This window comes from Phalacrocorax aristotelis, chromosome 4 (assembly GCF_949628215.1).
Source record: "Phalacrocorax aristotelis chromosome 4, bGulAri2.1, whole genome shotgun sequence".
Taxonomy (NCBI): Eukaryota; Metazoa; Chordata; class Aves; order Suliformes; family Phalacrocoracidae; genus Phalacrocorax; species Phalacrocorax aristotelis.
The window spans coordinates 78,009,439-78,037,376 of NC_134279.1; the positions used below are offsets into that span (position 1 = coordinate 78,009,439).

At 46.1% G+C, this 27,938-nt stretch overlaps 1 protein-coding gene across 2 annotated transcripts; it reads left to right on the plus strand.

Annotated features, from left to right (window-relative positions):
* The first annotated feature begins 554 nt into the window (after positions 1 to 554).
* On the plus strand, positions 555 to 27,872 carry SMYD1 (SET and MYND domain containing 1). 2 transcript variants are annotated; one of them, XM_075092170.1, is made up of 10 exons: positions 745 to 947; positions 11,982 to 12,158; positions 12,687 to 12,900; positions 14,585 to 14,715; positions 16,662 to 16,700; positions 19,216 to 19,408; positions 22,667 to 22,759; positions 23,928 to 24,091; positions 25,732 to 25,900; positions 27,378 to 27,872. In XM_075092170.1, exons 1-10 carry the CDS (start codon positions 811 to 813, stop codon positions 27,534 to 27,536), a joined length of 1,476 nt encoding a protein of 491 aa, XP_074948271.1. In that variant the 5' UTR covers positions 745 to 810; the 3' UTR covers positions 27,537 to 27,872. The 2 variants fall into 2 exon arrangements, with proteins under 2 accessions (XP_074948272.1, XP_074948271.1); XM_075092171.1 differs by lacking the exon at positions 16,662 to 16,700 and having other exon boundaries at positions 555 to 947.
* Positions 27,873 to 27,938: the final 66 nt, after the last annotated feature.

The following is a 27,938-nucleotide window of genomic DNA, read 5'->3' on the forward strand; positions in this document are numbered from 1 at the left end:
ATTCCCCCATCTTTTCCATGGCTGAGCATTGGAGGTGGGGATAGCCCTCAAATGCAGTGCTGTTTCAAAGAGGTTTAGTGCATCTAAAATTGTGTGAATATCTAAGATGTCCTGCTTTCCTTCCACAGCCCCCAAACTGCTGCTGTCCTTCCAGCTCCTTCCAAGCTGCTCCGTGCGCCTGCCGCCACTAGCACTGGGGGAGTGATACCCCTTTTCCAGGCTACGGTGGCGATGGAGGATGACGAGAATTTCAGGGCATGTGTTTTCCTGCCTGTAAACATGCCATCCATCTCCTAGAGGGTAAAAATAAAGCATCATTGTTTAATTTCTGGAAAAAGCCAGATGACAGTGGAAGATGTCAGAAATATGCATACCAGCTTTCCCTGTCCCACTGTCTCAGCTGTTGCTTCCTGAAAGACAGAAGCATGTGGTTGCTAAAAATACCCTGCAAAGAGAATACATTCCCTCTCCAATGGGAGAGTATAAATTAATCCAAGTCGTAACATATACAACTACTTGTGGCTGGGAGAAAAAATTCCAAACGTGTTTTTTCGGAGAGGGGTTTCCTAATCAAGAAGTCCCAGCCCTGTGCCTTCCCTGTATAGGTTGGTGATATTGCGCAGAGTATCTTTGCCTCCTGCCTCTCCTGCTCCCACCCCCTTGCCCTCCTATGGGAAACAGTGCAGCCGGGGGTGGGGGGAGGCCAGCCTATTTATAAGCGTGGTCTTGCGGCAAGTTGAAGTTGCCAGGAGTGGTGGGAGATTTGGCTCGCTTGAGATATCCAGTTCCCAAGACTTGGGGTCCCTTGGGATGACCAAAGGGGGCATGGAGTCAGTCGAAGTGTTCACGTCTGAAGGCAAAGGCAGGGGCTTGAAAGCGCAGAAGGAATTCTTGCCTGGGGATGTCATCTTTGCAGAGCCAGCCTACGCGGCCGTGGTTTTTGATAGGTAAGAGAAAAGCACATGTAAAACACAGACCGAAAGTAATCTCGATGCAAAATTTCATCTGGCTGGGTGGGTAAAAGTTTGAAAGCATCTGGACCTCATCAGAGAAGTGTGTGAAGGGAAGTCGGAAGCAATTCTGTGAAGATGCATTCACAGTTTACAGTGAATGTGCTTCCCAGGGCTCAGATCAGCTTTTTGACTTTTAATATGGTGCAATCTCTTTCCAGGATGTGATCTTGCAAGGTGCTTGGTCCTGTCAGCTTTTACCAAATACAGTGAAAGTTGCATGTATTCAGTGCCTCACAAAACCGGACCCATGTTACACTCCGGTGAGCTGCCAGGAGTTAGTGTAACTCAGGTACAGCAATCTCAAACTGATCTCACTGAAGCCTCCCGTGTATAATGCATGATAAAACTGGGTTACGTTGTGCTCTGCTCACGTGTACCACCTCCCACCTCTACACACAGCTTCATCACTCGCTGCCTTCAAACTAGAAGCTAGTGGGGATCTGCGAGTGATACTGTTTCTGTTAAAGGGATTTAATATTTATAGCTAGCCGAGTTAACTGGAGACAAGTTTCTGCTTTCTCTCTTGCACGAGACTGGTTTTAAATTTTTGTTCACGCTGATGTAGCCAGAAAATGAATTCTGGTGCAAATGCGTTTTTCTTTTCTGCTGCTTATTTCAAGGACAAACAACATTTGATCAACCTGTGCTGCTGGTGTAGCTGGTAGGTGCCCACTTCTGCCCTTCAAGTCAGTGGAAGATTCACTTAAATACCCTGAAAGCTAAAAGGCACTAGGAACCAATTTCTGTGTTAATCCCCGATGGGATAAATCTAGAATAAAGCCTCAGATATGAATGGAATTTGTTCAGCCTTATAATATGCTGAGAGCAGAATTCGGCCCGACCTTTTTAAGTGAGGAGCTAGATGTCAGCTGAAGGTTTCATTCTGGACTTAGGAAATTTGTGAGCATTCTTCAAGGGCGTCGTGGTGAGTCCCGAGACTAATTTTTTTTGCCCCAAACTGCCAGTGACTTTAGTGAATGTTCTACACGCTAAATGGGGTGGTGAGTGATTCTGCCTAGCTGATCGAATCAACTCTGCTAATGAAGTCTGGAATGCAGGCAAAGCTCATGCTGCTGTTGTAATCCTGGTCATCTTGTAGCTGAAGCTGATTCATGCTACTTTGTGATCTGGCAATAGCAGAGAATTAGGTATTAAATGGACAGAGCAGGAAATAAGTTTTTTTTTTGTCTTTTGTTTACTTTTTCCTTGCCCTTATCCTGTTAGTGGGTGAAGATGTTCATGAATCTTTACAATAGCAAAAATGACACTTTTTAGTTTGTATTTTAATATATTGTATTGCAAGAGATCACATTAAAAATGTGACTTTTTATTTTAAAATGTTGAGTTCTTGAATTCTTAACCCTGAGTTCAATTACAGAGTTAGTGGCAAAACCACCTCTCCTTGATGTGCCCTTCTAGCTTTTGTACTTTAGTTTCACTTGTGTCACTAGCTGGAATATTGCTGTGATACTGTTTGCTTTGGAAGTGCCTATGGGTGATAATTTCTCCCATAAACAGTATTAAAAATACTAATTATCCTTTAAAGCATTGAAAACATTTTGCCTTTTGATTGCTGGTTGAAAATTTTTTTTCACGTACGTGAAATGTTGCGAGCATCATGCATAGAGAGCGCTGCCCTTGTGAAGAGCTACAGCTTCACTGCATTTTCAAATTTCACTTGTGTCATGTAAGATAAGGGGAGAAACTATCAGCACATCGTCTGCCTCTTAGGCTTAGGTTTCCAACTGAAAACCTTGGGTGGGGAGAGGTGTGCTTCCCTCCCTCCCTCCCTCCCCAGTCTGTGTTTGTTTAGCTCCCAGAGGGCAGATCCAGACACTGAGCAGCAAGGGGTAAGGTAAACACATCCCTTCTCTGCCACTGCAGAGAATGGGGGTGGCTTCAATCATTCTTATCTCTCTGCTTCTTCAGGCTGCTGTGTGATAATCATGGACTTTTACACTCCCATCCCAAAATCTCCAAAGCAGGCAGTACGAGCTAAATGCTTGTTGGTTAGTGCTCAGCAGGGAAAATCCTGCACCTGAGATATAAAGGAAACATGCATTTTTCTAGTGAAAACTGCTCTGATGTTTCTTGCATGCATACAGGGCTTTGGGTTTGAAGCTACCTTCTACTGCTGTCCCAAGCGTATTCAGTTGCATAAACCCCCAGTGAACTGTTTGCTGTGGAAGGGTAGCCTGGATCCTCGAAGGACCTGCAAGAATAAATCCACACTAGGCAATGGTGGCTGGTTTTGCCCTGAAGGAACTGCTGCTGCCTCTGCATGGAGGAAGAGTCCAGTGAAGAGGCATGTGTTTTTCCATGCCCACGAACAGGCATTTATAGGTCCTAAAACTGGCATTGAGCCTACACTATTAAATGGGATCTCACCCTGCGCTGGGAAACCCAAAGTCCATAGTCCATCTCCTAATTCCATTCAGCATCTTCATCTCTTGCTGAAAGCAATTTATATGTGTACTATGGAAAGAGGATTCCAATATGAGTGATTGGTAGGCTTAATCTTTCAGCTCAGGTCCTACCAAATAGATTACCAGATTTTCCAAAAAGCTCTGCTTTCTCTGTGTATAAAGGCCACAATGGAAGCACAAGAGTGCAGACTAGTTGGAAAAGTTGGTCTGTACTTTGCAGCCCTTTGAGGAGCATAGTTCTTTGAGAAGTCTGGTCCTAGCGTGGATGCTGAGCCCCTGAAATCCTGCCTCTGATTTTGCTGTTGAAACCAACTCCTGTATGGATGTTCATCATACTACAGTGGCCACACTGCACTCTTCTGTGTGACTACATGTGAAGTGGGGACACAGCAGGTGAAGCGAAGGTCTCTTTCAGATTAGTAGGACCAGCTCTTCAGAGATACAACATAGTTTTCTTGGTGAGGCTGTGTTATAGGATGGAGAGCAGCTTGTATTTGTGCCTGGGCACAAAGCTGTCAAGAGATGGGAGGTGTTACTGTTCAGAAATGGTGGAGCCCCATAGAAGCTGATCATCATTTGGCCTGGTGAAAAGCATAATTATGAAAAGGAAAATTTGCATTATCTGCTATAGGTGTTTAATTTCAGGTATGTAAGTGAAAAACCCCTCCATAGGGCTGTTGCATAGCAGAAACCTACCTTTCATGCTCTGAGAAACTATCAGAAGAACAAACCTTTTTGCAGGGAGGGATCCCTGTACAGGGATCTAGGGAGCCTGAACAACTAATCTTGGCACCTGGTGTTAAGTGCTCACAGCAGAAAGTGTGGGTATAGTACGCTTTGATGTTAAATGATGCAAAGGCCCTTCTCTATATATAGATGTGAGGAACTGCTGAAGTAATTTGGACCTGAGGCTGTCATCCAACTGCACTGTATGGATGTCTGTCTGTCAGTAGGAGGCTGAGTTCGAGGAGGTGTTGAGAATTTCATTTTGTCAGGAAGATGAGAACTATTTTCTTAGACAAAACTCTATAATCAGCCATCAGTTTAACTGGACCAACCTACAGGGTGATGTGATGGCTTGTCCAGCAATATGCTTTGAGACTCAGCTTGCAAATTAAAATGGCCAAACCTGAGGTCTGTGGTGTCTGCATAGAGCTAAGGGCAGGATACAGTTGCTATAGGTATTTAGTGTTGTTTGAGATGCCCCAGGGTGTCTCAGACATCCTCTTAGGGCTGACAGGTACAAAACAGGATTTATGAGAATCAGGCCTTCTCTCAGGCCAGATGGGTGTTCCTGCAGAGCCTAAAATAACACTAGGCTCCTATGTCCAGCCCTAAGTGCCCATTGTAATTGATGGAGCACTATAGTGTGCACCGACCACAGACATCTATCTTTGAGCTGAATGGCTTTCCAGACCCCAGTGAGTGTTCTGATAGGACCTCTGCTTAGACACTGAGGGTACAGATGAGCACGTCTAGGTGTCTAAATCTGCAGACTGCATCCCATCCTGGAAGCCACTGAAGGTCACAGGGACCCTGGAGGTTCCTGAAGTCATTAAGGCTGGTGAGGGCTTGTACTCTTCAACCCAGTGATGGTCATCTGAGCAGCAGTTTCTTACCGAGTGCCAGAGACTTTTAGTCCAGAAGTACATAGAACTCAAAGTGAAGCTAAAGAAGGTTCCTATAGACATCAGTCAGCTCATAGTTTCTTAGATTTTAAGGCCACGGTATGACTCACAAGGCTAACCCTGTTCATTGCAGGGGGGTTGGACTAGATGACCTTTAAAGGTCCCTTCCAAGCCAAACCGTTCTATGATTCTGATTCTATAACCTTTTGCTTAACACAGTGGTTACCTGGCATTGACTCCTGCATAAAACTAGAAGGTTACTTCTACCTGAACTAGAGAAAGCTCTTTAGAGAGACAGGGAACACTGGAAGGGGGTGCAGAACACAGTGTGATCTCCAGTATTTTGCTGTTTGGATAAAGTGCAGACACACGCTCTGATCAGTGTTTGAATCAGCCTTGCTGTTATCAGCTGAAATAGCACTCAGAAAACGCCAGTGTCAGGCCTGCTTTGCCCTAAAATAGATGCAGAAGGTTGAAAAGATATCTTCTCAAGGGATTCTTTGCCTTTGTTGGAGTGATTTTTTGATTTGCAAAGCCCCTGTGCATTCCCCATTGACATTACCTCTCACTGAAGCTTTCTCTAGTCATCTGCTTGTATGCTGGGGTTTAATCGTTCCCTCCTCCCTCTTCACTTTCTCTTTGAAGATCCCAGGTCTCCTTTCCTCACTGCCACCTTCAGGACGGTGGCATTCCCTTTGCCTGAGCTCAATGTACAGTATGTGACCTTCTCCTCTGGCATGTCAGTTGGCTCTCAAGCCTGTAAGAGTTTACATTTCCGATGGGCATGGGGAAGCCTGATATATCTCTGTCAGCCTTCATCAAGAGAAGGTTTGCTCTTTAACCAGTGGGGTTTGAGAGACAGTAGTCAAGGCAAACAGTGTCATGTAGTAGACAGCCAAGATCACCTGAAGATCTGCTTGATGAGTGATCTGCAAATTGCTGAAAACGTTGGGATGACCTAGGGATATAAGAAATGCAAAATTTTCCATAACAGTATGACTCTGAAAATATTAAGGAAGCAAATTCTTTGAATTGATACCAATAAAAACTGAGAGCTAACGAGATTACATTTACGTTGTTTAAAATTTTCTGGCATTTTATTTTTTATAATTATCTCACTTGTTCAAAAGCTTAAATAAAACCTGGGAGAAAACCTAGTTTTTTAAAGAAAACCACATGCACACCTCTTTAAAAAGATGCTGAGAAAGCTTGTAATGAAAGACTAAAAGTAAAGTAGTCTAAAATCAGTCTAAAACAAATCCTCCACTCAAGTCAGACAAACAAGGATGTGTCATCCCTGACATTTTAAAGATAAAAGTGCTAAGTTTCAGCCCCCTTTTTTAAAGGACCAAACTAATTCTTGTGCTAATAACTCATCATTATAGGTATCCTCAGTAGAAGCCAGCTATTGAGTACCTCCCTTTTCCTTTCACTGCCAAAAGAGTAGGTGCATTTCCTTAGGCTGTTGTGTTTAAGGAAGTGTTACAGCTTCTGCTTTGAAGGCCAAGTGGACTTTGCTTACATCTTAGGCTATTCGTATGCCGACCTCTGTAAGACGTTGAAGAGAGACATGCCTAGCCAGCCAATAATAAATGTGATCCCGGTGGACTTAGGTGTAAATTAGGTTGCCTGTGTCATCTGTCATGCACAGAATAGCGTAAACTAATATTAAATAGTTTGTGAGCTTCTCACAATGTCCATTCAGTGAAATCCTCCTTTTATTCCTTTGCGCTACAGCCATCTTGCCTTTCCAAATCAGTGAATGAGATGCTGTGGGTACTGGATGGGAAATGATTGTCAGATGTTTGGGTTGTGCATGCCTCAGATATGAGGTTAATATATTTCCTGTGGCAGTGCTCAGCCCTCTGTCCTGGCAGGTCAAACATCTCAATCCATCTGAATCCAATCCAAGTGGTCACAAGAGCTATTTGTTTCTTCTGCTTTCACTGAGAGTTGTGCTTGCAGGAACCATGGTTCAGTTGACAGTGCTCTGTCACTTCTTGCATTTGTTGGCTGGCACACTGAATCATTGCTTTTGTGACTGTAGCTACGTCCAGGATTAGTAGTAGTTGTGTGTCTCATCTTAGTAACATCAGAGCTCATGAGCCCCTGGGAGTTGAGCACAGCTAACACTTGGATGAGAGGCCAAGGAAACCTGAGAGACTCCCCAGAAAGTCATTTACTGAGTCAGTTGGTGGCATCTGCCCTCCAAATCAGTCCTAAATCCTTGACTTGGCAAGGCTTGGAGAGGCTAAAGAAATCATTGTGCTAATAAAGATCCTGCTTTTGGGCAGGGTAAAAAAAAGAAGTTCTCACTATGTGTGGAAGATGACAGTGAATGAATGGCCAGAGATCACACCAGAGGCCATGGAGTACATAGTTGCAGCAGAAAGCAATTGTCTTGCCCCCGTGTTAAAGCAAGGGAAACCGAGCACCGGGTCTGTAAGGGCTCAAACCTCCAGGGCTCCTGCGTAGGCCCACACAACTCTCCAGAAACCTTCTGTAGTGCCTGGCCATGAAGCATCCTGACCATGTGGGCATGGGCTGCTCTCTCTACAGGGAGAAGAAGCTCCATCCAGGCCACCTGGAGCCATTTTGGGTTGTGATAAGCACTTTCTAGGCCAGACAGGGATGGCTTTATAGATCAGTAATTTCCACAGGCTGAGACACTTGGGTGTAATCTCAGGCGGCTCCCTCCATCCTTGGGGACCGTAACCATTGCAGAGGGAATGGCAGTGGAGGCTGTGGTTCACTGCAAGCTTTTGGTGTCCTTGGTGTTGTCTACCTCCAGGTCAGATGGTATCAGACCCCAGTGTAAGGTCCAGCCCTGGGGACAAGTGGGAGACCCACTTTGCCTTCCCCATTTGGGGGATCCAGCTCTGAGCACCTCTGGGACAGCAGAGGTTTTCATGACTGCCTAGAGGCACCCTGGGGGATTTAGGTGCTTGCAAAGTCAGGTAGTGCTTGAGCAATGTTTGTTGAAGATTTAGGCAAAAGATCTCAAATACCTGTGTCTCCTGATTTTTTTTTACTACTCCAAGAGTTGAGCCCAACCCTCTGGAGTCTTGGTAATGCACATTATCAATAAATCCAGTCTTCTTTTAAACCATTTCTGAGCGTGGAGGATCCTGCAAGGTTTGGTGACAGGTGCAGTATTTCTTATACCTTCCACTCAGTTTACCTATGAATAATTGCGCCTGCCTTTTCAATACCACATGAGCTGTTCTTTTGCCTCCTCAGGCAGTCTTGTATAACTTCTTATTTTGTGCATTTCTGCATCTCCTCAGAAATGAGGGCTTTCCAGGGCTGGTGGTTTGGGTTTGCCCACCAGCTGGGTTTGCTTTGGGAACTCTGGACACCCTGTGCAATAAAGAGCAAAATGCGAAGCCATCATTTCAGTATTTTTCTGTTCTCAGAGAGAGAGCTGGGGGTGACAAGCCCCTCTTTGAGGACTCGGGTTTTGCTGCACCACATTCCCCTCTGACCTGTCATTCCTTTTTACAGGGAAACTTAATTAACTGCCTTTTCACTTTCTGACTGCCCTCAAAGCACGCAGGCGGCAGGACGGAGCCCCATTCCCTGTGTGAGTTAGCTCCCTGTGTTTCCTGGCACAATGTAACCACGTGGGTTTTATCAGCTCTCTTGCTTTCCTTTGCCTTACAAGGAGTATAATCTCTCTTGCACCTCTCTGCCCCTCTGACTTGACAGCTGACAGAGCACAGCCTCACATATCTCACCAGCTCCCAGCTCTTCCATTTGACTCAATGGAGTTGGCTGCATCCTCCTTCCCAGACACGTGCTCCCCCCTGTCCCATCCTGGGTGCTTACCTTGCGTCAGGCTCCCTCCCGTGCGCTGGCACTGCTCACTGTCATTTTCCAAATGTCATTTTTGTATGAGGTTTTGTCTGCTGCAGGTTGTCCTGCTTTAAATCAATAGCCCTCTGCTTTAAATCACCAGCCTGTTTCATCCTGCCGGAGCAGAGGTGCAGGATGGATTATGTCAGGAGCTCATCCAATAGTGTCAGAAAGTGCATTTTAAATGTACTGTGATAGATATAAATATGCCTACATATGTTTTTCTATATATATCTGTATAGTGGAGAGTCAGGACAGTCATGGGGCTGGGGACTCTGGGGCTGTGGGACTGATTCCCACCTGTAGTGCAGCCTCCTTACGTGATCATCAATAAATTTTTATTTCCTCGTGCCTCAGTTTCCCCACTGTGGGCTGTCGGTGATGATAATGTTCCCTTGGTAATGAAGTCTCTGTGGTCAGTGAGCTTTTTGCAATGAGGAGAACCTCACTCCTGGGGCCAGCAGTGTCTAAGTGATGGGATTTTAAATTCCCCTGTACTGTCGAGTCTGGCTGGAGGCAGAGATAAAGTGGGCAGTTGCCTGGAGAAACAGACGGCTAGAAGCACCGAGTCAGGCAGGGAAAAGCCTTCTCTAGCAGCAATGGAAAATTTGTTTGGGCAGGAGATCAATATCTCCCACCCAATGAAGGAGCAAGCAGCTGGGCATGTGAAAAGGGCACATGAGGGAGGTTTCATCTTGGTCCAGGACCCCGGACACTCTCAGAGGGAGGATATCAGGTTAGACTTTTTCATCAGTATCCTCTGATGCATTCCTCCCCCTGCCCTTGGTTATAGTTACCTATATACAATTGTAGGATGCTTCTTGGAAATCCTGTTTTGAACCCCCCAAAGAAGAAACCTGCTTCTTTTGAAAGGTGTTTCCCAGTTAACCCATGACTGTGTAACTCACAGTAACCTCTCAGCTAGTTAAACTGCAGAGCCAGGAGCAGGAGTAGCTGGTGAGCAGCACTTACTGCTGCTGGCATCAGAGAAAGGCACATCAGGCTTCTGGATTCGGAGGAGAAATCTGCCTCTCTAGCCCATATGCAGGAAGGCTTTAAGTGGCCTAAAGAACACAGTGCTAAAGCTGGCACCAGACTAAACAGGGAGGGCTTCATGCCCTGGGAGCAGAGCACATCCGCACATCACAGAGCTATGAAGATGATAAGGGGACTGGAACATCTCCCTTGTGAGGAAAGGCTGAGAGACTTGGGTTTGCTCAGCCTGGAGAAGAGAAGGCTGAGGGGGGATCTCATCAATGCCTATAAATATCTAAAGGGTGGGTGTCAGGAGGATGGGCCAGGCTCTTTTCAGTGGTGCCCAACGACAGGCCAAGGGGCGACGGGCACAAGCTGGAACACAGGAAGTTCCACCTCAATATGAGAAAAAAAACCCTACCCTGTGTGGGTGCCAGAGCAGGGGCACAGGCTGCCCAGAAAGGCTGTGGGGTCCCTTCCCTGGAGACATTCACCCCCCGCCTGGACGCGGCCCTGTGCCCCTGCTCTGGGGGTGCCTGCTCAAGCAGGGGGGTTGGACAAGATCATCTCCAGAGGGCCCTTCCAACCCACACTGGTCTGTGATTCTGTTTCTTTGTGCTCATTATCTTTAATGTTTAACGAGATCCCCCGGGTGGCATATTCTGTACCACTGACCAGGACCAAAGCATTGATGTCCTCAGCTTGGTAACATACCAGCTGTGTGAAGATGAAAGATCCCCTGGGTTTATTAATAACATCTTATGGCGGTCATAAATGCAAGTACTGCTCCCTAAGCTTGGTATTACAGCCAGCCCACCCCATGTCACACCCCAGCCAGTGCTCCTGCAAGCTCTTGAGAGTTCATGTCCTTTGTCTGCAGCTGTTTGGTGTTTCTTGTCCATGCCTGGGAAGCTTAAAATCCACTTATCCCTCAGCAGTCATGCCTGGGGATCTGCTGGCTGGCTGGGAGCCTGCCCTGGTGCCTCAAACCTTCACTAAACCGTGCCGAGCTTCTGTCTGGAGTCACAGGGACCAAGAGAGCCGCAAACCCACCTTCACTGGGGCTCCGTGCTGCTCTCTCCTGATGGTGGACAGCCAGAAGACATATGCCACAACTGAAAGAAGGAGGAGAAGACACAAAACACTCTGTAAAGAGAAGATCTGCCTTGAAGGAGGCTGTTGTGTTGGCTTCCTCATGTCATTTCCAACACAATGCCACAATTGCCAAGTGCAGTGCCTCCAGTACATCTACAAGCAAGGCTGCTTTTTAATCCGTGGAAACATACCTTGGTTTCAAGCAGCACAAACACAGGGTTTCCGTATGCAACCACTTCTTTCACTCTTCTTCATTGTGATACACCTCTGGTCTGCTCACTGGCGAAGCATTTCTGACGTATATTTTTATCCCCACAGCATGCCTGTACCTGAAGAAAGCTTAGGAGAACAGTTAGGACAGCTCAGAGCCATACTCCTGTTTGGTCCCTCTCACCCAACGTTTTCCTAAGTCTCAGGCATGGTGGCGGCCACTGCTCCATTTTGTGACCAGGTCCATGTGAAGCCCTGAAAAGCCTTAGCGCTTGCGAGGGTTTCACTTCAGCCAAATCCAGAGGCTTTGCAGGCAGATGAAGCTCTCAGGCTGGTCTTTGCATTCATGTTCTTTGCACTCTCCTGAGCCACAGACTCATTAGGCATCTGCGTTCTGCTCAGCAGATGGGTGGCTGGTGCTTCATCACAGGCCAGACAGAAGATGAAAACAGACTGAAAAATCCTATTAATACAGCAGTGCTGAGAAGGAGCAGATGAGATGCAGACAAGAGGGCTGAGAGCTGGGGAATGCTTTATTGCTGCACTCCTTTAAACAAAATATTTGTCTCTTTGGCGTTGCCAGACAGAAAAGCAGCAGCACTGGGCAAGCTCACAGGGGTTAAGCTGGGTGGGAGGTTTCTCCATCCTCCCAAAAAATCTTGGAGAGTCCATCCTTAGTGGGTGTGGGGAACCCAGGGGTGCAAAGCTGGCAGGACCCTCACTGAGTGATGCTGGCCCTTTGCTGAGGTACGAGCCAATGGGTCCTTCTGTCCTTCCAGCCTGACGCACGTCATCTGTCACACCTGCTTCAAACGACAGGAGAGGCTCCACCGCTGTGGCCAGTGCAAGTTTGCCTACTACTGCGACCGGACCTGTCAGAGAGCGGCGTGGCTGAACCACAAAAATGAGTGCTCTGCCATCAAGAAGCACGGCAAGGCACCCACCGAAAACATCAGGTGAGAGCTGGCCGCAGGGGCTGAGCCAGCAGCCTGGGGACACTGGGAGGGGACAGGGCATCCCTCCAGAGGGTGGTGAGGAAGAGCTGGATGGCCTGATTTGGTGGAGGTGGGAGCTGGTTTGGGGAGCATCTGTGAGCTGATGGGATTGGAAGATGGAGGAGCATCTGGGGTGCGAGGGGGTCATGCTCCTGATTTGTTTTTTTGGCGCTGGGCCCCAAAAACTCTACTGCAGCTGAACATGGTGAAGCAAAGCCACCTGGTGTGGTTTAGAAGGTGCGGGAAAGTGGGGAGTAGATGGAAAAGTGGAAAAGGAGATAGGCTTGTCCTCAATTTGTCTAGTCAACATTAATTTGGATTCACATCCTGGCTCTGTCATAAGAAAATAAGAGGAATCCCCAAGGAAATGAGAGCCATCCTGGAGGGCTGGGGAGGGCTTCCCACCCGTGAAATGAGTTTTGTTGGTCCTTTGGTCCCTCTCCTTGCATCGGGTGGTGGTGCTAACACCTGGGGCTCTCTCCTGGCCAGGCTGGCTGCCCGCATCATGTGGAAGATAGAGAGGGAAGGCAGCGGGCTGTCAGAGGGCTGCCTGGTCTCCATCGATGACCTGCAGAACCACGTGGACAGCTTTGACGAGGAGGAGAAGAGGGAGCTCCGTGCTGATGTGGAGAGCTTCCTCGAGTTTTGGCCACCCCAGAGCCAGCAGTTTGGCATGCAGTACATCTCCCACATATTTGGAGTGGTACGTCGGAGGGGTGGGAAAGCAAATGGGGGGCTGCTTTTAATGCCAGCTCCCCGAGAAAGTCTCCAACTGGGCTGAGTTGAGGATGCCTGAATTCATCCCTCTCTGGCCCTTAAGAGGCTGTAGCAGTGGGATAGCTGAGACTGGCAGTTGCTGCAGGCAGTTTGAATACTGCTGCATTCCCCATCTGCATCACTTCTGCACTGACACTGGGAAACTGAGGCACGGCAAGGGCAAGGTCTGAAACCTTTTACTGGTCTAACTGTGCAAACAAGTGGCTAACTTAACCAGAGGTGCTGTGTTGTCATCACAAGTCCCACTGGGCATCTCTCTGCACCTTGGAGAGCTGAGAAAATATATTTAAATTTATTTTTAGTAAATATACTTAGAATATAGTTGAATATAGCAGATCTGTTTTAGTATGTACATTAATGTCTATTATATATTTTGTGCATTAGACTTTTACAGGTACATTATAAATATTTTTATGTATATAATAAAAATAGGTAAAATGTACTAAATATATTTAGTAATATCCATTACTAACTTGTTAACTACCAATTTTTGTTCTCAGTGCAGCAGAAAGGGAAATTCCCAGAAGCCAGTTCAGGCTGAGCTGCTCTGCCCCCAGCCCTGGTACCCGGGGCTGCACTAAGCCCTCAGCTAGCAACACTGCCTGAGGGGCCAGGGTGAGCTGAGCTGAGACACACGCTCTGCTCACACCTCTGCTGATGGCTGGCGGGGCAGAGAAGTTCTTTGCAAGCCCTAGCACAGGGAGGACACACAGCATCCTTTTGTACCCACCCTGCAAAGAAAATCCAGTCCACTGGGCGCAGGGAGACCTATGTACTAGTGACCAACATAATTTGCCCATAAATAAGGAAGTACAGATAAAGTACAGAATCAGTTAAGAAAGGAAATAAAACTATTAACAGAGTAAGATAATTAGCAGCTGAGTTAATTACTTCCTTTGATATATCCTATTGCATTTTCTCTTTGCAAATACTTCCTTTATTTAAGTTTGCGACTAAAAACTGTTCCATTCATATGTGATAATAATGTACCATATAGAAAAGGATAATAATTTATTCTTGGCATATATGTCACCCAAAAGTAGTCATTCTGAAAATTGTTTGGGACTCATAACAAACAGCAGTAATTGGTTTTGATTAGCTTTGTGGGCCACCCAGCAAACGTGACCAGGTTGAATGAAGCTCTCAGGGTTAATTTCTAACTGATACCTGTATTAATAAGCATGAACTTTGTTTTCTGTCTAGGCTCTGCTTGAATTGCCTCAAATTCATTTTCCTGTGACCTTTTCCTGAATTATTTGCAGGAAGTGAATATAAAGAAACTAATGCATGGTCAAACCAAATTTATCTTAGACATCCCAAATGAATATTAACAGCAAATGTTCTGCAGCATTTACTTTGTTCCGAGCTGGTCCATCTGCATGAGTCTTGCATTGCTTCTGTCCTGATGTTTTATCCCAACTAAAGATGTTTTTTCTACAATTACTTTCTGCAATAATCTCATAGGCACTGCTCCTTTCTCCTTAAAGTTTGGAGATGGGATGCCAGAGATATACGTCTTCTAAAGCGTCATCAGGAATTAAGAAATTGAATGTAGCTGACTTCAGCTTTTTCTCCCTTAATGCTTCTTCCTGACTATGTTTTGGGACTAGATCAGCTGCAACGGCTTTACCCTCAGTGACCAAAGAGGACTGCAGGCTGTTGGTGTGGGGATCTTCCCCAACCTCTGCCAGGCCAACCACGACTGCTGGCCCAACTGTACCGTCATCTTCAACAATGGCAAGTGAGTGGATATTTCTTTCCTTGGGCACAGCGGGGATGCATCTTAATGGGCAACTCAGCAGACTCTGCTAACCCCACCGTATCAGATCCCTGCCCCAGAAAACCTATTCATTCTCTTTTCCTTCTCTAGCTCAGAAACAAAAAAATCAGGATTTTTTCTTCTAAAGAGGAGCTATTTTCTCTCTCCTTATTGTTATTTTAAAAAATACTCTCTGATGCACTAAACAAATACACAAGGTTTGACCCCAAATCCAGTGAACCAGCAAAGAATTTTTCCCTGGTTTCTGTGAGTTTTGAAACCAGACTCAAAATAGGCAGATGAAGTACTAAGTAGCTGCCTAGATCACCCCTTATATTGAGGCTTTATTTATAGTTAAGGAACAATTATGTTTAATAAATTATTAAAGATTATACTGAGTCCATAGTCTAAGAGTTTCGTGTAACCAAAGCTTACAATCAGCTGTGTATCACTATCTGCTGATGTGTTTATAACCATTTCTAACACAACCCTTATCTTTGTGAGAGTGTACCATCTCTGTTAATCACTGATTAACTCTTTAGCAATGGGATCTTAATGACAATTGTGACTGTTATCTGCAAACTGAGTCATGTGCAGGATGCCCTAAGCCGCTGTGTATTCCCCATTCCCCCCCAAGTGCTGTAAGGAAACTTCTGTGGGACATGTGAGATGGAAAGAGGTGAAGTGGAAATGCAGGGACAGTTCAGCAGAGCTGGGAGTGGAGGCTGCGGCTCTCAATGCTCTGTGCAACCTGTGGGAGGGATGCTCTGTTCTTCCCAGCCTCCTCCCAGGCCAGAACACATATAAACTGCTGCTGATCCAGCAAGCTGCATCGTGTGCAAGGCATTAATTGTGGGAAACTGCTTGCCAAAAACTGCACAGCTACAGTATTTCATCCAAACTTCCTACTCAGTCTTAAGATTTTACAGATTTCCACGTTCACCAAACTTTAGTGCTATAAGTTAACTCCCCAGGCTCCTCTTCTTTAACTAACACAGTGCTTGTGTGCTCCAGTTCTTGCTACTGGTTTTACCTGATAAAACTATACCAGTGTTTATCAAGCAGCTGGTAAATGAGCAAAGAGAAAATGAAACTGCATTAGGATGGTTACCTTGGTGGGAAATAGGGTCTGATCCAAAGTCAGATTGGAGTCTGTGCTCTGATATCCAGTTGCCCTGGATCAGATCCATAGTGGGATGATGGAGAGCCTCTCCAGCCAGCCTGGGAAGTGGAGGAGGTAACTAGCAGTAATAGCAACCCTGAAGTCTGAGCTTCTGGGTGGTAAGTAGAGGAATTGCATTTTGTTTGCTTGGCACCTTGTCTAAGTTCCCATGTGTATCCTGTTACTGACTTTTAACCTTGACCATCTGGTTATGTTGTACAATTGGCCAGGTAAATTATGAAGGTTTCTTGTCTTTCTGTGGAAACCTGGTGATAAGCCCCTGTTGTGGGAACTGAGGTCTCTGTCAGTGCTCAGGGCACAATACTGGACTTGAGGACCCACTAAACTCATCACACAGAGCACGGTCCTTGTGCTGGTATCCCAGATTGATTTCCATTTCAAGCTATGTTTTAAAGACCATGGCTACTGGAGTTGGTGGAGATATTTCTGTGCAGGATAACTAACCCTACTGCACCTGCCAAATGTCAGAAGCAGGATTTGCTCATCCCCTGGCTGAGACCACTCCTGAAATCACAGTGCCAGGACAGCTGTCCCCCAAATCCACTGTCGTGGCCCAGCGATGGGCGATTCAGTAATGGCAGCTGCATAGCAAAAGCAAAGCTCTACACGCAGTGAGACATGAGCCAGGTGCTGGGAACCCCCTTATTCCCCATCAGGACAATGTCCCGATGCTCTACACCATGTACCCATTTTTTTCGTTGTACTTGTACCTGTGTAAACTGCAGATGTTTGTTTTGTCTTTCAGTCATGAGGCTGTAAGATCAATGTTCCACACACAGATGAGGTGGGTCAGTCTTGAAAGCATCATCCTTCCCCTTGCCCTGTACCCCTCATGCCCCGTGTTTAATGGAAAAGCTGCAAACAGCCCGAGGGGCTATCTGTGTTTGCGGAAAACGTCACTTTCCCTGTTTTCTGAACTCATCCCCTGTGCAAAGCCCCACTAAACCCAAACCTCACTTAACTCTGCATTTTGTATTAAATTAAAACAATAGTAGTAATACTGTGACTGCCTCCCCACAGCAAATTCCCTCACTGCCTTCCCACCCTCTCCCTTGTCTTCCTCCCTGCCAGTATTTCCCCTCTCCACTTCTTATTTCTCCTCCCCTGACTACGGCAAGAGCATGAAAGTCAGAACAAGGTCTTGCTAATCTTGTACAGCCCAAAATAAACCCTTGCGTATTAGGAGATGAGAAATGATTGCATTACTGACATACTAAATAGTCCATGTTTCTTCTGTAACAAGCACTGCCCGCTGAATGCACTGACTACAGTATCAATACGGTGAGATGTAGGTTTCATCCTTCTTTATCATAATACCCGATTAATGTTTCAGCTTTTAATGATGCCGCTGTTACCTGATCCAAACATAAGAAATCACTACAATGTATTAAAAAAAAAAAAAAGAGAAGTTCTCTGCTTAGCTCTCTGTGCTTGGTATATTATAGTCAGTCCTATTAAAGGGATATTGTGGTCTTTAAATGTTAACTTCAAGCAAACACGCAATTTCCTCAAATAAGATGTGAAATACTTTTGAAGTGCTCTTCTTCACCATCTGTGCTTACTTGTTGCATTATAGATAGGACCATAAAAGCAGGAAAATTAGTTTCAATTCTGATTAGAGGTGCTATTTTGGGGGAATCTGAGTTTTGAGCTATCGGGCACTCACTGTGCCTGTGCGTGCATCTTTCGAGGTCCTTGGTGCTCGGGGCAGACACTGGGGAAAGAGCATGGGACAAGCTCGGTGGGGTGCTCTCAGCTTACACTGTCTCTTTATAGCATTTGAAATATGCCATGTGTTTCCAGGCTTATCCCAAACGCTGTCAATCCCCTCCACGCAAGGGATGGCTGCTTAAAATATACCTGTGGCGCTTAGGCTATCAGGGGCATCATAAAAGTCAGAGGCTTGATTTTTCTTCTCTGGTTGCATGACTCACTTTAACGAGGATCCCATTAAGTCTGAACAGGAATGTTTATATGTGTAAACCTTTCTGATGGGGATTGCTCTTTTTCATGCCCTTCCTCCTGGAGTAGCGGGTTGCACCTTTCTCCGGCTGGCATTTTGTCGTGGTGGTGACATAACTAATAGCTGCCCTTCATGACGATGGCATGTTTAGTGATAAATTTTGTATGAAATACGCTGTTGATATGATCTAACACCCAGAGGAGGTCAATACCAGACTTGGGGAGTAGTTTTCACAGCAGCTTTAGCACAGCTGAAAGGCTCAGAGCTACAGCCTTGGTGCTGAGAGTTTGTAACGGGAAGTACAAGGGAATTACAGGGAATTACAGTCCCTTTGCAGGAATATGGTCACACAGAAAAAGTCATGTCAGAAGTAGTCATGTCCTCCCAAAAAGACTTACTTTTAATGCACCTGGTGAGATCTTTGGGTTCTATGGCACCTATGCCTTTGGTGAGACCTTCATTGAGTGCCATCTAAAGCCCCTCGTGTTCAGGTGGGAGCCAACAGGTCCTATCAGGCCCATCTTGTATGAGGCATGTACATTAAACATGCTGTTGAGCTCAGCAGGAGGATCATTAAGGCACATGCTGCCCACAGTGAGCGAGTCCTGGGACTGATGTACCACACTGTAGTGCGACGGTAGGGTGGGAGCTCAGACCATGGAACTGGCTTCATTTTGATAACTCGTAAGTATGCCTAGCTGCAAAAATATGTTTAACCAACTAACTGGTCTGAGCAGAGATCCCAAAGTCACCAGTCTCAAGTGAATTATTTCTAACCATGGATAGAGTCACTAGTAGATAGCGGAGTAGGTGAGTACAGAAGCACCACCTTGCAGTTGGTATTTGATGGAGGTTTCTCCCACTCTGGCCAAAATCTTCAGCCAGTTGTGACTGTGCAGCCCCTGCGACTGAGAGGCCGCCCAGAGCAACCGGGAGATTCAGCTTGTAGAGTGAAACAACAAGGGAATATTTTTGAATGTCCATGTTATTTAAGACCTTTTTCAGGGAAAGATGGGAGAGGAAGGCAGATGCACCCCATCTGGATAAAGTAATGGATCCGTAATCTGTTTATAGCTCAGACCCTTACATATCCCTGCCAGAGACTTGCAGAGGGGCAGGAGAAACCGGTGTGACCATGTTTTTACTCTGCATTCAGTTAACCAGGCTGCTACCCATCTCTGCATTGTCTCCCTGATGAGCTAAAACAGTACCTTAGGGCGAGGGCTCACCTCTGCAAGGCAGGGGCAGGTCGCAGGGTTTATCTCTGATGGCTCTATGGCCGCACCTTTGCTTCTGCTGCTTCTCCAAGTCCACATCTCATCTCCTTTGCAATCAGGATTGAGCTGCGGGCACTAAGCAAGATTTCTCCAGGGGACGAGCTGACTGTTTCCTATGTGGATTTCCTCAATGTGAGCGAGGAGCGGCGGAAGCAGCTGAAGAAGCAGTATTACTTTGACTGCTCCTGTGAGCACTGCAAGAAACAGATCAAGGATGACCTGATGCTGGCAGTGAAGGAGGGGGAAGGCAAGGTATGGTTTGTCCTGCTGTGGCCAAATCCAGAGGCAGGTGCGTCTCCTCCACCAAAGCCATCTGTGTGTCTTTGCAACCGTGGCTCCCCAGCCCAGGGACACTCACAATAGCAACAGTCAGATTTTAGCAGAAGCCTGGCTAGTGCCAATGTAAAAAATGGGAACAGATCTGAACCTCGACTGAGCACAACATTTCAATCCCACCATGCAAGGCCAGTATAATCCCTATTATGCAACATACATGCAGTTTTTAATTTTACAAAGCCCACAAAAGTTGCCTTTATCTCTAACCTAAAAGTCCATCAATAGGCAGATGGGTTTCATGGTGACAGGACTAACCAGTGCTGCTCAAGTTGTATGGTTTGTAAAATGGGTACCATTACATTGGCTCCATTAAGGTGGGAAGCCTGAACTTCCAGTTCCTCTTTGCAAAGGCCTGTCACAGGGAATTTGTGCCATCACTTGACATTTGTTCATAGTTGCTGTAGGCAGACTAGCTGTGAAGCATTAACATGTTTGGTCATTTTTAAGTAATCTGTGTTTTTCTTGGAGGTCTCACAAGTCATCAAGTGGGAGGGTGTGTAAGGCTGTGTCTTGCTGTTGGCAGTGGGATGTGTTGCTTGGCCAGCAGCTCCAGTTTATGAGCATTCTGGTAGCTCTAAGAGTTTCTTTGTGGTTCCTCTGCCCAAGGATATAATCACTCATGATTTTGTCCTCCGTGGCAGTATTATCTTAGGGGGGTTCTACTCCTAGAAGCTTTGCAAAGCATATAAAGGAAGGCAAGGCAGGGCAAGAGCATTTTAATGTATTATCAAGCCACTGATCTGTGCTATTGAACAGTCATGTAACGAACCAGACAGTACAGCTCGGGCTGATGTGGGGCAGGACCAAACAGCAGAAGTGGGATGAAGAACCATGACCCTTTAGACCAGCGCTGCCACCAGGAGAGGCCTATGGAGCTGCACCTTCCTGGGAACGAGTACAAAACCCTCAGCCTCCAGCTCAGCACAGTTACCGGAAAGCCAGGCTCAGTCCCACGACTTTTCTTTCATATAGGTGGTGGTCAGGAAAGGCTGGATGTTGCAAAGCAAAAGTCTTTCCTTGAGCAAGGTTTGGAGAAACGGGATCCAAGTGATACCAGGGAGCTCCCAGGGAAAGTAGGACATGGGACTAGAAGAAACCCTTTGCTTGTTGAGTTCCCCACTAGTGCAAAAGACCCTGCTATATAATCCCATTACTAAATCATCGGGCTTCATCTTAAAGCTGATCCTGACTACTGAAACTCCCCACTTCTAATATAAAGCTAGCCCAGAGCTCAGTCCTCTGATGCTGAAGCATTTTCATCTGACTTTCTGTAAAAGTATTTTCAGACACCTCCTCCAGCGGATGGCATAAAAAAATGCCTCAGCTCTCATTCAACACCTGCTATCGAACCTTGACTGAGCAGTGAGATGCAGCATCCCCTTTTCAGGAGCATTAGAGCTGCTCTGCAGCACGCAGCGGGAAGATACGCACTTTTGGGTAAATGTCCTACACAATCTGAAGTGCTTGCATAGAAAAAGCCTGTAACTATGCAAGGTGTATGATTTCAGCTACTAAAAATACACTCCATCCACAGACAATAAGTATCCAGAGTGACCTCACTTGCAGAGCACGTCTGCTCGCCGCCGGCTATATCACATTTTCTGAATTCAGGCTCACTTGCCTGAGAGTGGCAATGCTCACAGCTGCATGGAAAAAGCTCTATGAATATATGGAGATTGACAGCTTACATCCTCAACAGCTGCTCCGACCTCCAGTCCTTCACCCCTTCCATTGTTTATAATGGCAACAGGCTTAGGGGTCTAGTAAATGTAAGAGAGGATTTATATTAGACAAAGCCACTGTGGAAGTGCTGTTTAAAGTTCCTATTCTAGGAGTCTTTACTCAGACAGCACAACGATGTGATTTGCACTGACGTTAACATTGCCTTTGAATGTGCTCTGCACAGTAGGACACCCTGCGTGCTGCTCAAATAGTTGCCAAAGTCTGATTAGTTATGATAGCTTCAGTCTAGTAATATGGAATAATAAATCATAACACATACATATGTGTCCTTAAATAGATGGGGGGTATATGGCTCTGAAAAGCTACTGGTTTTCCTTCCATACTAAGCTTTCAAGAGCTTTTCCCAGCTAGCTGAATTTCAGATTCCTCAAAAATCTGGTTCACCAGGTGTGGGAAAAAAACCAGTGGGACGGTCTCACAGTCCTGACTCCAAATATTTGCATCCTTCATTGGAATGTTGGATCTCTGCTTTTGATCCGCACCCAGAGGTCCTTCCTGGCAGCTGGGCATGTGCCTGTGCTCTGGCTCTACTGTGTGTCTGCAGCCCAGACTCTTCCTGCAGACTTCTGGGGTCAGGTGATTGTGGACCGATTTCAGATTCCCCATTTACAAAAAGGAAAGTTGTGATAGCTAGAATAGTGTGAAAATGCAAATTTGAAAGGCTCAGAAAAGCAGAAGACTAATGATGGTGCCTGGTATCATAGTGTCATACCTCAACGTTAAATTAAGGGAGATGAGCAGCTAATTAGGAGCTGGTTAGTGTTTTGTCAGGTATGCCCAGGTGTGCATCATGCTTTCAAATACATAGTGAAATCCAAACTTCTTTGAGATGTGTGGGAAAACACATTTCAGTCTCTGGATGCAATTAAAATCTGAGGTCAACCATCGTATGGTGTTTGGGCCTAATGACAGCATTTCTCAGAATGGGTAAAATTTAGTGATCTTTCCTATCCTTACTCCACCCATCTCTCATTCAAGAGCCTCATTTCTCTCAAGCAGCTGCACTAGGAACACGTGGTACACGCCAACCAGTGGCTTTCACAGCCCCTTTGGCGTCTCGTGACACCTCCCGGTTGCACAGTCAATTCTGTCCCTTTTCCAGAGAAAGAGGGTGGAGGGAAGAGTCGAGAAACCCAGTTATGCATGCCAGATGGACGTGGCTGCGACCCTGATGAGCAACACTTGCTGAAGTCAGCAGGAGCTTCACCTCTCCGTTTGGTAGTGGCACTATTTCAGCCCCGTCTTAGGCAGGTCTGAGGAGGCATGCTGGGATATCCAGCCAGCAGTAGGAAGGTCACGAGTGATGTGGGAAGCATCTTGCTGAGCTGATTTGGGTTCCCAAACTGCATAATAAGCATCCCTTCAACCAGGGTATTTTGGCATGTATCAGGAGTGTGTCTTCCTCACTGGTTTTCCTAACATTGTCCCTAGCCCTCTGCAGAGACAGTGAAGGAGGTCGTCCAGTTCTCCAAGGACACGCTGGAGAAGATCAACAAAGCCCGCTTGGAGGGACTTTACCATGAAGTGAGTCCTGGGACTTTTGCTCTCTTGCTGTGTACACACTGCCAGGGAAAGCAGGTCTTGTCCTTCTCTATGTTAATGATTTAAGGATGAAACAAAGCCCCATTGCTATAACTTGAATGTCCCCATGTTTCCTGGCCTCTTGGCAGCTCAAATTGTGAAAACTGACACTGGTTTCTCCCCTCTGTAAAGTGTGACTCTGTCTGAGACAACATCCCAGACTAATTTCATTTGTAGTAATGATACAAGAAGATTCAAGTGACTTGCAAGCACCTCTGATTGACACAGGTTTTGAAACAAAGACCTCCTGGGTGAAAAACATGAGTTACAGGGCAAGCGTAATGAGTCAGCTCTGCCAGGTGGCCTCATAAAAGGGAGGACAGTGGGTTTTGGAGACGGACAGGACAGTCAGGAGACTTGCCACATCAAGCTGTGGGCTGTTTGCTTGTGTTGATCTCCTCTTCACCTTCTGGCTTCTGCATGCTGCTCATTTGTCAGGTGCTGAGGGTGGGTGTGTGGTGTGGGAGGTCCATGTCCAACCTGGAGAGCTCAAGTCACTTCTTTTCTCCCTCTTTACCTGACCCAGGAAATATTTAATTGTTCTCTTCAGAGTGTAACAGCTTCAGGAAAACACTCCAGGTTGAGCAACAGCTTCTGGGTTTGAACTTACTTTGGGAAAGCACTGAAGTCCCCCAGAGCAGAGATCTGGATATTGGGTCAGGACTAGGTGCAGGTGTGATGCAGCCGAGCAGACAGGCACGGGACAGTGCAGCTGTCTGTCCCCAGCCCCATGGAGTCATTAAGAGCATTCCAATGAATGCTTGTAGGAGGTTGGGTGGATGGCATTGGGGTATAAGAGTTCTGTAGGCAATTGATCTCTGACAAAACCCAGCCTCTTGGGGTCTTTCTTCTCCTGAACAGTAGACATCACTTTTTCCTCACCAGCTTTATGAATGTAACCCTGGGAGAGGAAGATGTGAGCACCAATCATTTTGCTACACTGATGTTTTTAAACAAATAAAAGCATATCCTATCTTCCTCAACCTTCATGGAGGCTGACTTGGCTTCTAGGACTGGTATGAACCGTGCGACCCACAGAGATTTGGTGTGGCAGCTTTGGGGCCAAAGGTGCTCTGACTTTCCCTCCTCTCCTGGCTTCCCTTGGGTGCAGGTTGTGAAGCTGTGCCGTGAGTGCCTGAAGAAACAGGAGCCTGTGCTGGGGGACACGAACATCTACCTCCTGAGGATCCTCAGCATCGCCTCTGAGGTGCTCTCTTATCTCCAGATGTTTGAGGAAGCAGCTGACTATGCCAAGAGGATGGTGGACGGCTACCTGTATGTCTCTGCCTTATTTTGGGCAGCTGTCTGTCATTATGCAATGTTAGGCAGTGTGTTATAGAATAATTTTCTTAGTCTGCTCCCACCAAGGCAGCGGGTGCTGACATTCAGACTGGGACCTGATTATATCACCAGAAAGAGGGGGACCCCTTCCTAAATGCACAAGAGCTTCCAAACACCTTGATTTACTAAACTGTAACTGGCAAATGGTTTGGGTACATCTTGCATTAGCCTCTTTGTTTTGTCTCAGAAGCATCTCAGGGCTGCTCTGGTAGGAAGGCACGGAGCCTGGGTGCAGGACAGAGAGGCTGTCACTGCAGGACACGGTCTGTTCCCCTGCGCCCTGCAGGAAGGGGAAGTTGCAGAGAAAAAAGAAACTGTGTCAAATGGCTGTCACTCAAGATATCCCTTCACTCTTGAATAATACGTTATGGAATTGTGTAAATTCCACATTTTTTTGCATTCCATACATTTTTACAATCCAAAAAATAATGGATTTTTGTCTTGGTTAATTAGTATGCACCAAGTCCTGCAGTAAAAGCTCAGTGATAATAAAGAAATTCAGGCTTAGTTCACATAGATCCAGGACAAACCTCACAATAAAAATGGTGTACTTTATTATTACCAAGGTTTTACTACAGGGCTGATGAGTATTAAATACCAAAAAAACCCCAAAATAAAACAAAAGAAAACAACAACAAAAAAATGGAAACCATAGAGGAGAGAGAAGATACCATTTCATCATCTCGTTCACCCTCCTGCTGAGAGTATCTCCTACCCAGTACTTGTCTTTTTGGTCAGTTCTACCCCAAAAGGCCTATGATATTTCATTCTTTTTCAGAGGGGTGACAGTCACCTCTCTGGCTTGCAAGCCTGACAAGCCACTTCATGTTTCAGCCCTGGCACTGAGCTAATTGAATGACATCAAGGAAATTGCTTCCCCTCCCTGTTCCTCAGTTTTTCATTCCAGAGTGAGGACTGTGGTAATTTCCTTCCTTGCTTTAAGATCTGCGAATTCAGTATGCCAACTAAGCCCTTGAAGGCAGGTTTTCAGGTAAATCCAAGCAGCTTCTAACTCTGCCTGTGCTTCTAAATTAGGATGTAGAGGCCAGGATTCATCTTGCCCACTTGGGGTTCTGGCTGTAGGGGAGGGATCTTACAGTCCCTGGAGGCAAAGATACATCTCCAGGGGATGACATGAACATTTCTGGAATTTCTGGAAGACCCCGTTTCTCTCCCCACTTTGAATGAGAAGCTGGTGGCTGTTACGTTCTTAATTTAGGCACTTCATTAAGCATCTGAAGTTAAGTTGGTGCCATCTGGGCTGTAGGGTCCAATCTGGGTTTTGTTTGTGCCAAAATAACAGAGCTTGTCATTCTCCAAGCCAGGGGTCCAACTTTTCCCATTCGCAGGTCGTTCATCCTCCTTCACAGCAACTCACGTCCTTGTATGACTTGTGTCCTCATGCAACTCCTGCCTGACCCTTTCTAAGCAGGGCTGCACGTTTCAGTGGCACCGAATGCAATAAGCTCTTCACTTGAGTAAGCAGTCCACTCGTTGGCAAACGTATCACATCAATGACAAACCTTTGGGAAGCCAGATATTTCCTGAACTAAAATTACTCAACGTTTTTCTAGGAAAATATACCATCCCAACAATGCACAGCTGGGGATGGCCGTGATGCGGGCAGGAGTGACTCACTGGCATGCTGGTCTCATTGAAGCTGGGCATGGCTTGATCTGTAAAGCCTATGCCATTCTCCTGATAACCCATGGACCTTCCCACCCAATTACCAAAGACCTGGAGGTAGGTGTCATCTCCTGTGTTGTCTCTGCTCTCTGTCTGGGCAAAATGACATTCAAGCTGTAGAAACAACCCATCCATAAGAGCTGAGAGGTGCATCAAGTACTGCCTGCTTCTTACTAGTGCTGTCATTTTCTCTGGATTATGTTAACAATCTGCTGGGAAATTCATGCCTCTTCCTATGGGAAGTTTTCATCCCTGAAAACCAGCTTTTATCCTGCACCAGGACATACGTTAAAACTGGCCACTGAGCCCCTGAATCTTCTTTGAAACCGCTGTGCCCAAGCACAGAGCCTCTCGTTCTTCAAACAGCCTGATTTCTCTGGTCTTGGATGCATGGCATTACAATTTGACTATATCAAATTACATATGGTGGATGTTCCCAGTTTACCAACTGATTTTCATTATCCATGTCTGTTCTTCTTTATTTACCACACCCAGTCCTTCTAAGCTGCAGGGTATTTTTTCCTCAGATGACTGATAGGTGTATTTCCTAGCTTAGGGTGAAGAGCTCCAGGTCCCAGGGAATTACATCTGCTCAGCTGTGATGAACTATTTACAGTTGCAGCTGGGAATCTATCATTTCTTTAGCCTTTAACTCACCTGATGTGACCTGTTGGCTTCAAAGTATTCTCCTTTATTAACCAAAAAATTTACACAATACCAAATAAAATCTTTTATTGATGTCTTAGTCCTCATTATAGCAGACCTGTAACCTTTATGAGTGCAATTTTATATCATCAGAAAAATGAGTATCTAGTACCAAAACCCAACCCGTCTGTTGACTGTTTCCCTATATATATCAGAGGGTGAGACCCCAGCACCTCCATCCCTACTTACTTCAGGAGGATAATAGTGGATATATGGCACATGCTCATCTCTGTGCTCCTAAACCAAGGGCTGAATAAACTCACGGACAGGTGTAAAATGATTTACTAAAATCCCTTCTGAGCCTCTGCCATAATGCAGCACTAGGAATGACTTTACTCACTGCGAATCCTGGGATGCAGGGGGTGCAACTGTGGTGTGGTCAAACAGGGGCTGCGCATCCCTCTCCTCCTCTCCTGCCTCTTCCCACACGAGGTGACCCCCACCCTGGTGATGTGTCACACCAAGGGTTAGGCCCAGGGTGCGGATGCGAAGTGCACTTGCTCCCTGGCTCTGCACAGCATCACCTTTAGGTCCTGCATCAGGTTTGGGAGCTTGAGGCTTCCCAGCAGCCTGCAGAAGAGCTGCGTGTAGGAAAGGCTGGTGCCTTCTTCACCTTCACAGTACACGGGTAACCAGGTTTGAGAAAGTAACTTGATATCTGTGTCCAGTCAGCTTTGGTCCTGTTGGTGGGACGTGTAGATTAAATTGCATCAGTCATTACATGGCCTAGGACATCCCTGAAAGACAGTCTGCGTTTTTAGGCAGTGCTTTATTCACTTGCTTCGAGATCCCCTGTGTCACAGGTTTTATAACCTGTTGTGTCCCTCAGGTCATGCGTGTCCAGACGGAGATGGAGCTGCGCATGTTCCAGCAGAACGAGTTCATGTATTACAAGATGAGGGAAGCTGCCCTCAAAAACCAGAAGATTCAAGTCATGCCTGAACCAAGCAATGAGACCTCAACAAGCCTCTTCCACAAGAAGGAATAAACCCTGAGCTTGACACAAATTCATGCCTGTGGGATAACATCCCCTGTGGTATCTCCAAAAATGGGGAATGTGATATAGGAATGTGATATATCCATAAGGATTGTTTCCAGTGTCACCAGTCTGACAGCATGGACCTGCCTGGGAGAGTCCTGGAAAATCTTCTGAGGGCTCAAAGCAGAGGAGATCTTGGCAGAAACAACATCCTTTTTCTACCACTAGCATTAAAAATCAAAGCAAAAAACCTGTTATAAAATTATTTACATTCTTATTGGAAGCCTGTTTGTCTCCACGCAAGTCCTGATCTTGAAGTCCTTGGTTAAATTTTAATTAATTCTTTCCTAAGTGTTTTTTTTTCCATCATGTCCTTGTCATCATCATTTCCTTCCAGTGATGTTCATGAGT

Coding starts and splice junctions, on each gene's coding strand:
- SMYD1 (XM_075092170.1), top strand. CDS start 811: ATGACCAAAGGGGGCATGGAGTCAGTCGAAGTGTTCACGTCTGAAGGC. Junction 948..11,981: donor GCGGCCGTGGTTTTTGATAG/GTAAGAGAAAAG, acceptor CTGTCCTTCCAG/CCTGACGCACGTCATCTGTC. Junction 22,760..23,927: donor TGGAGGGACTTTACCATGAA/GTGAGTCCTGGG, acceptor CCTTGGGTGCAG/GTTGTGAAGCTGTGCCGTGA.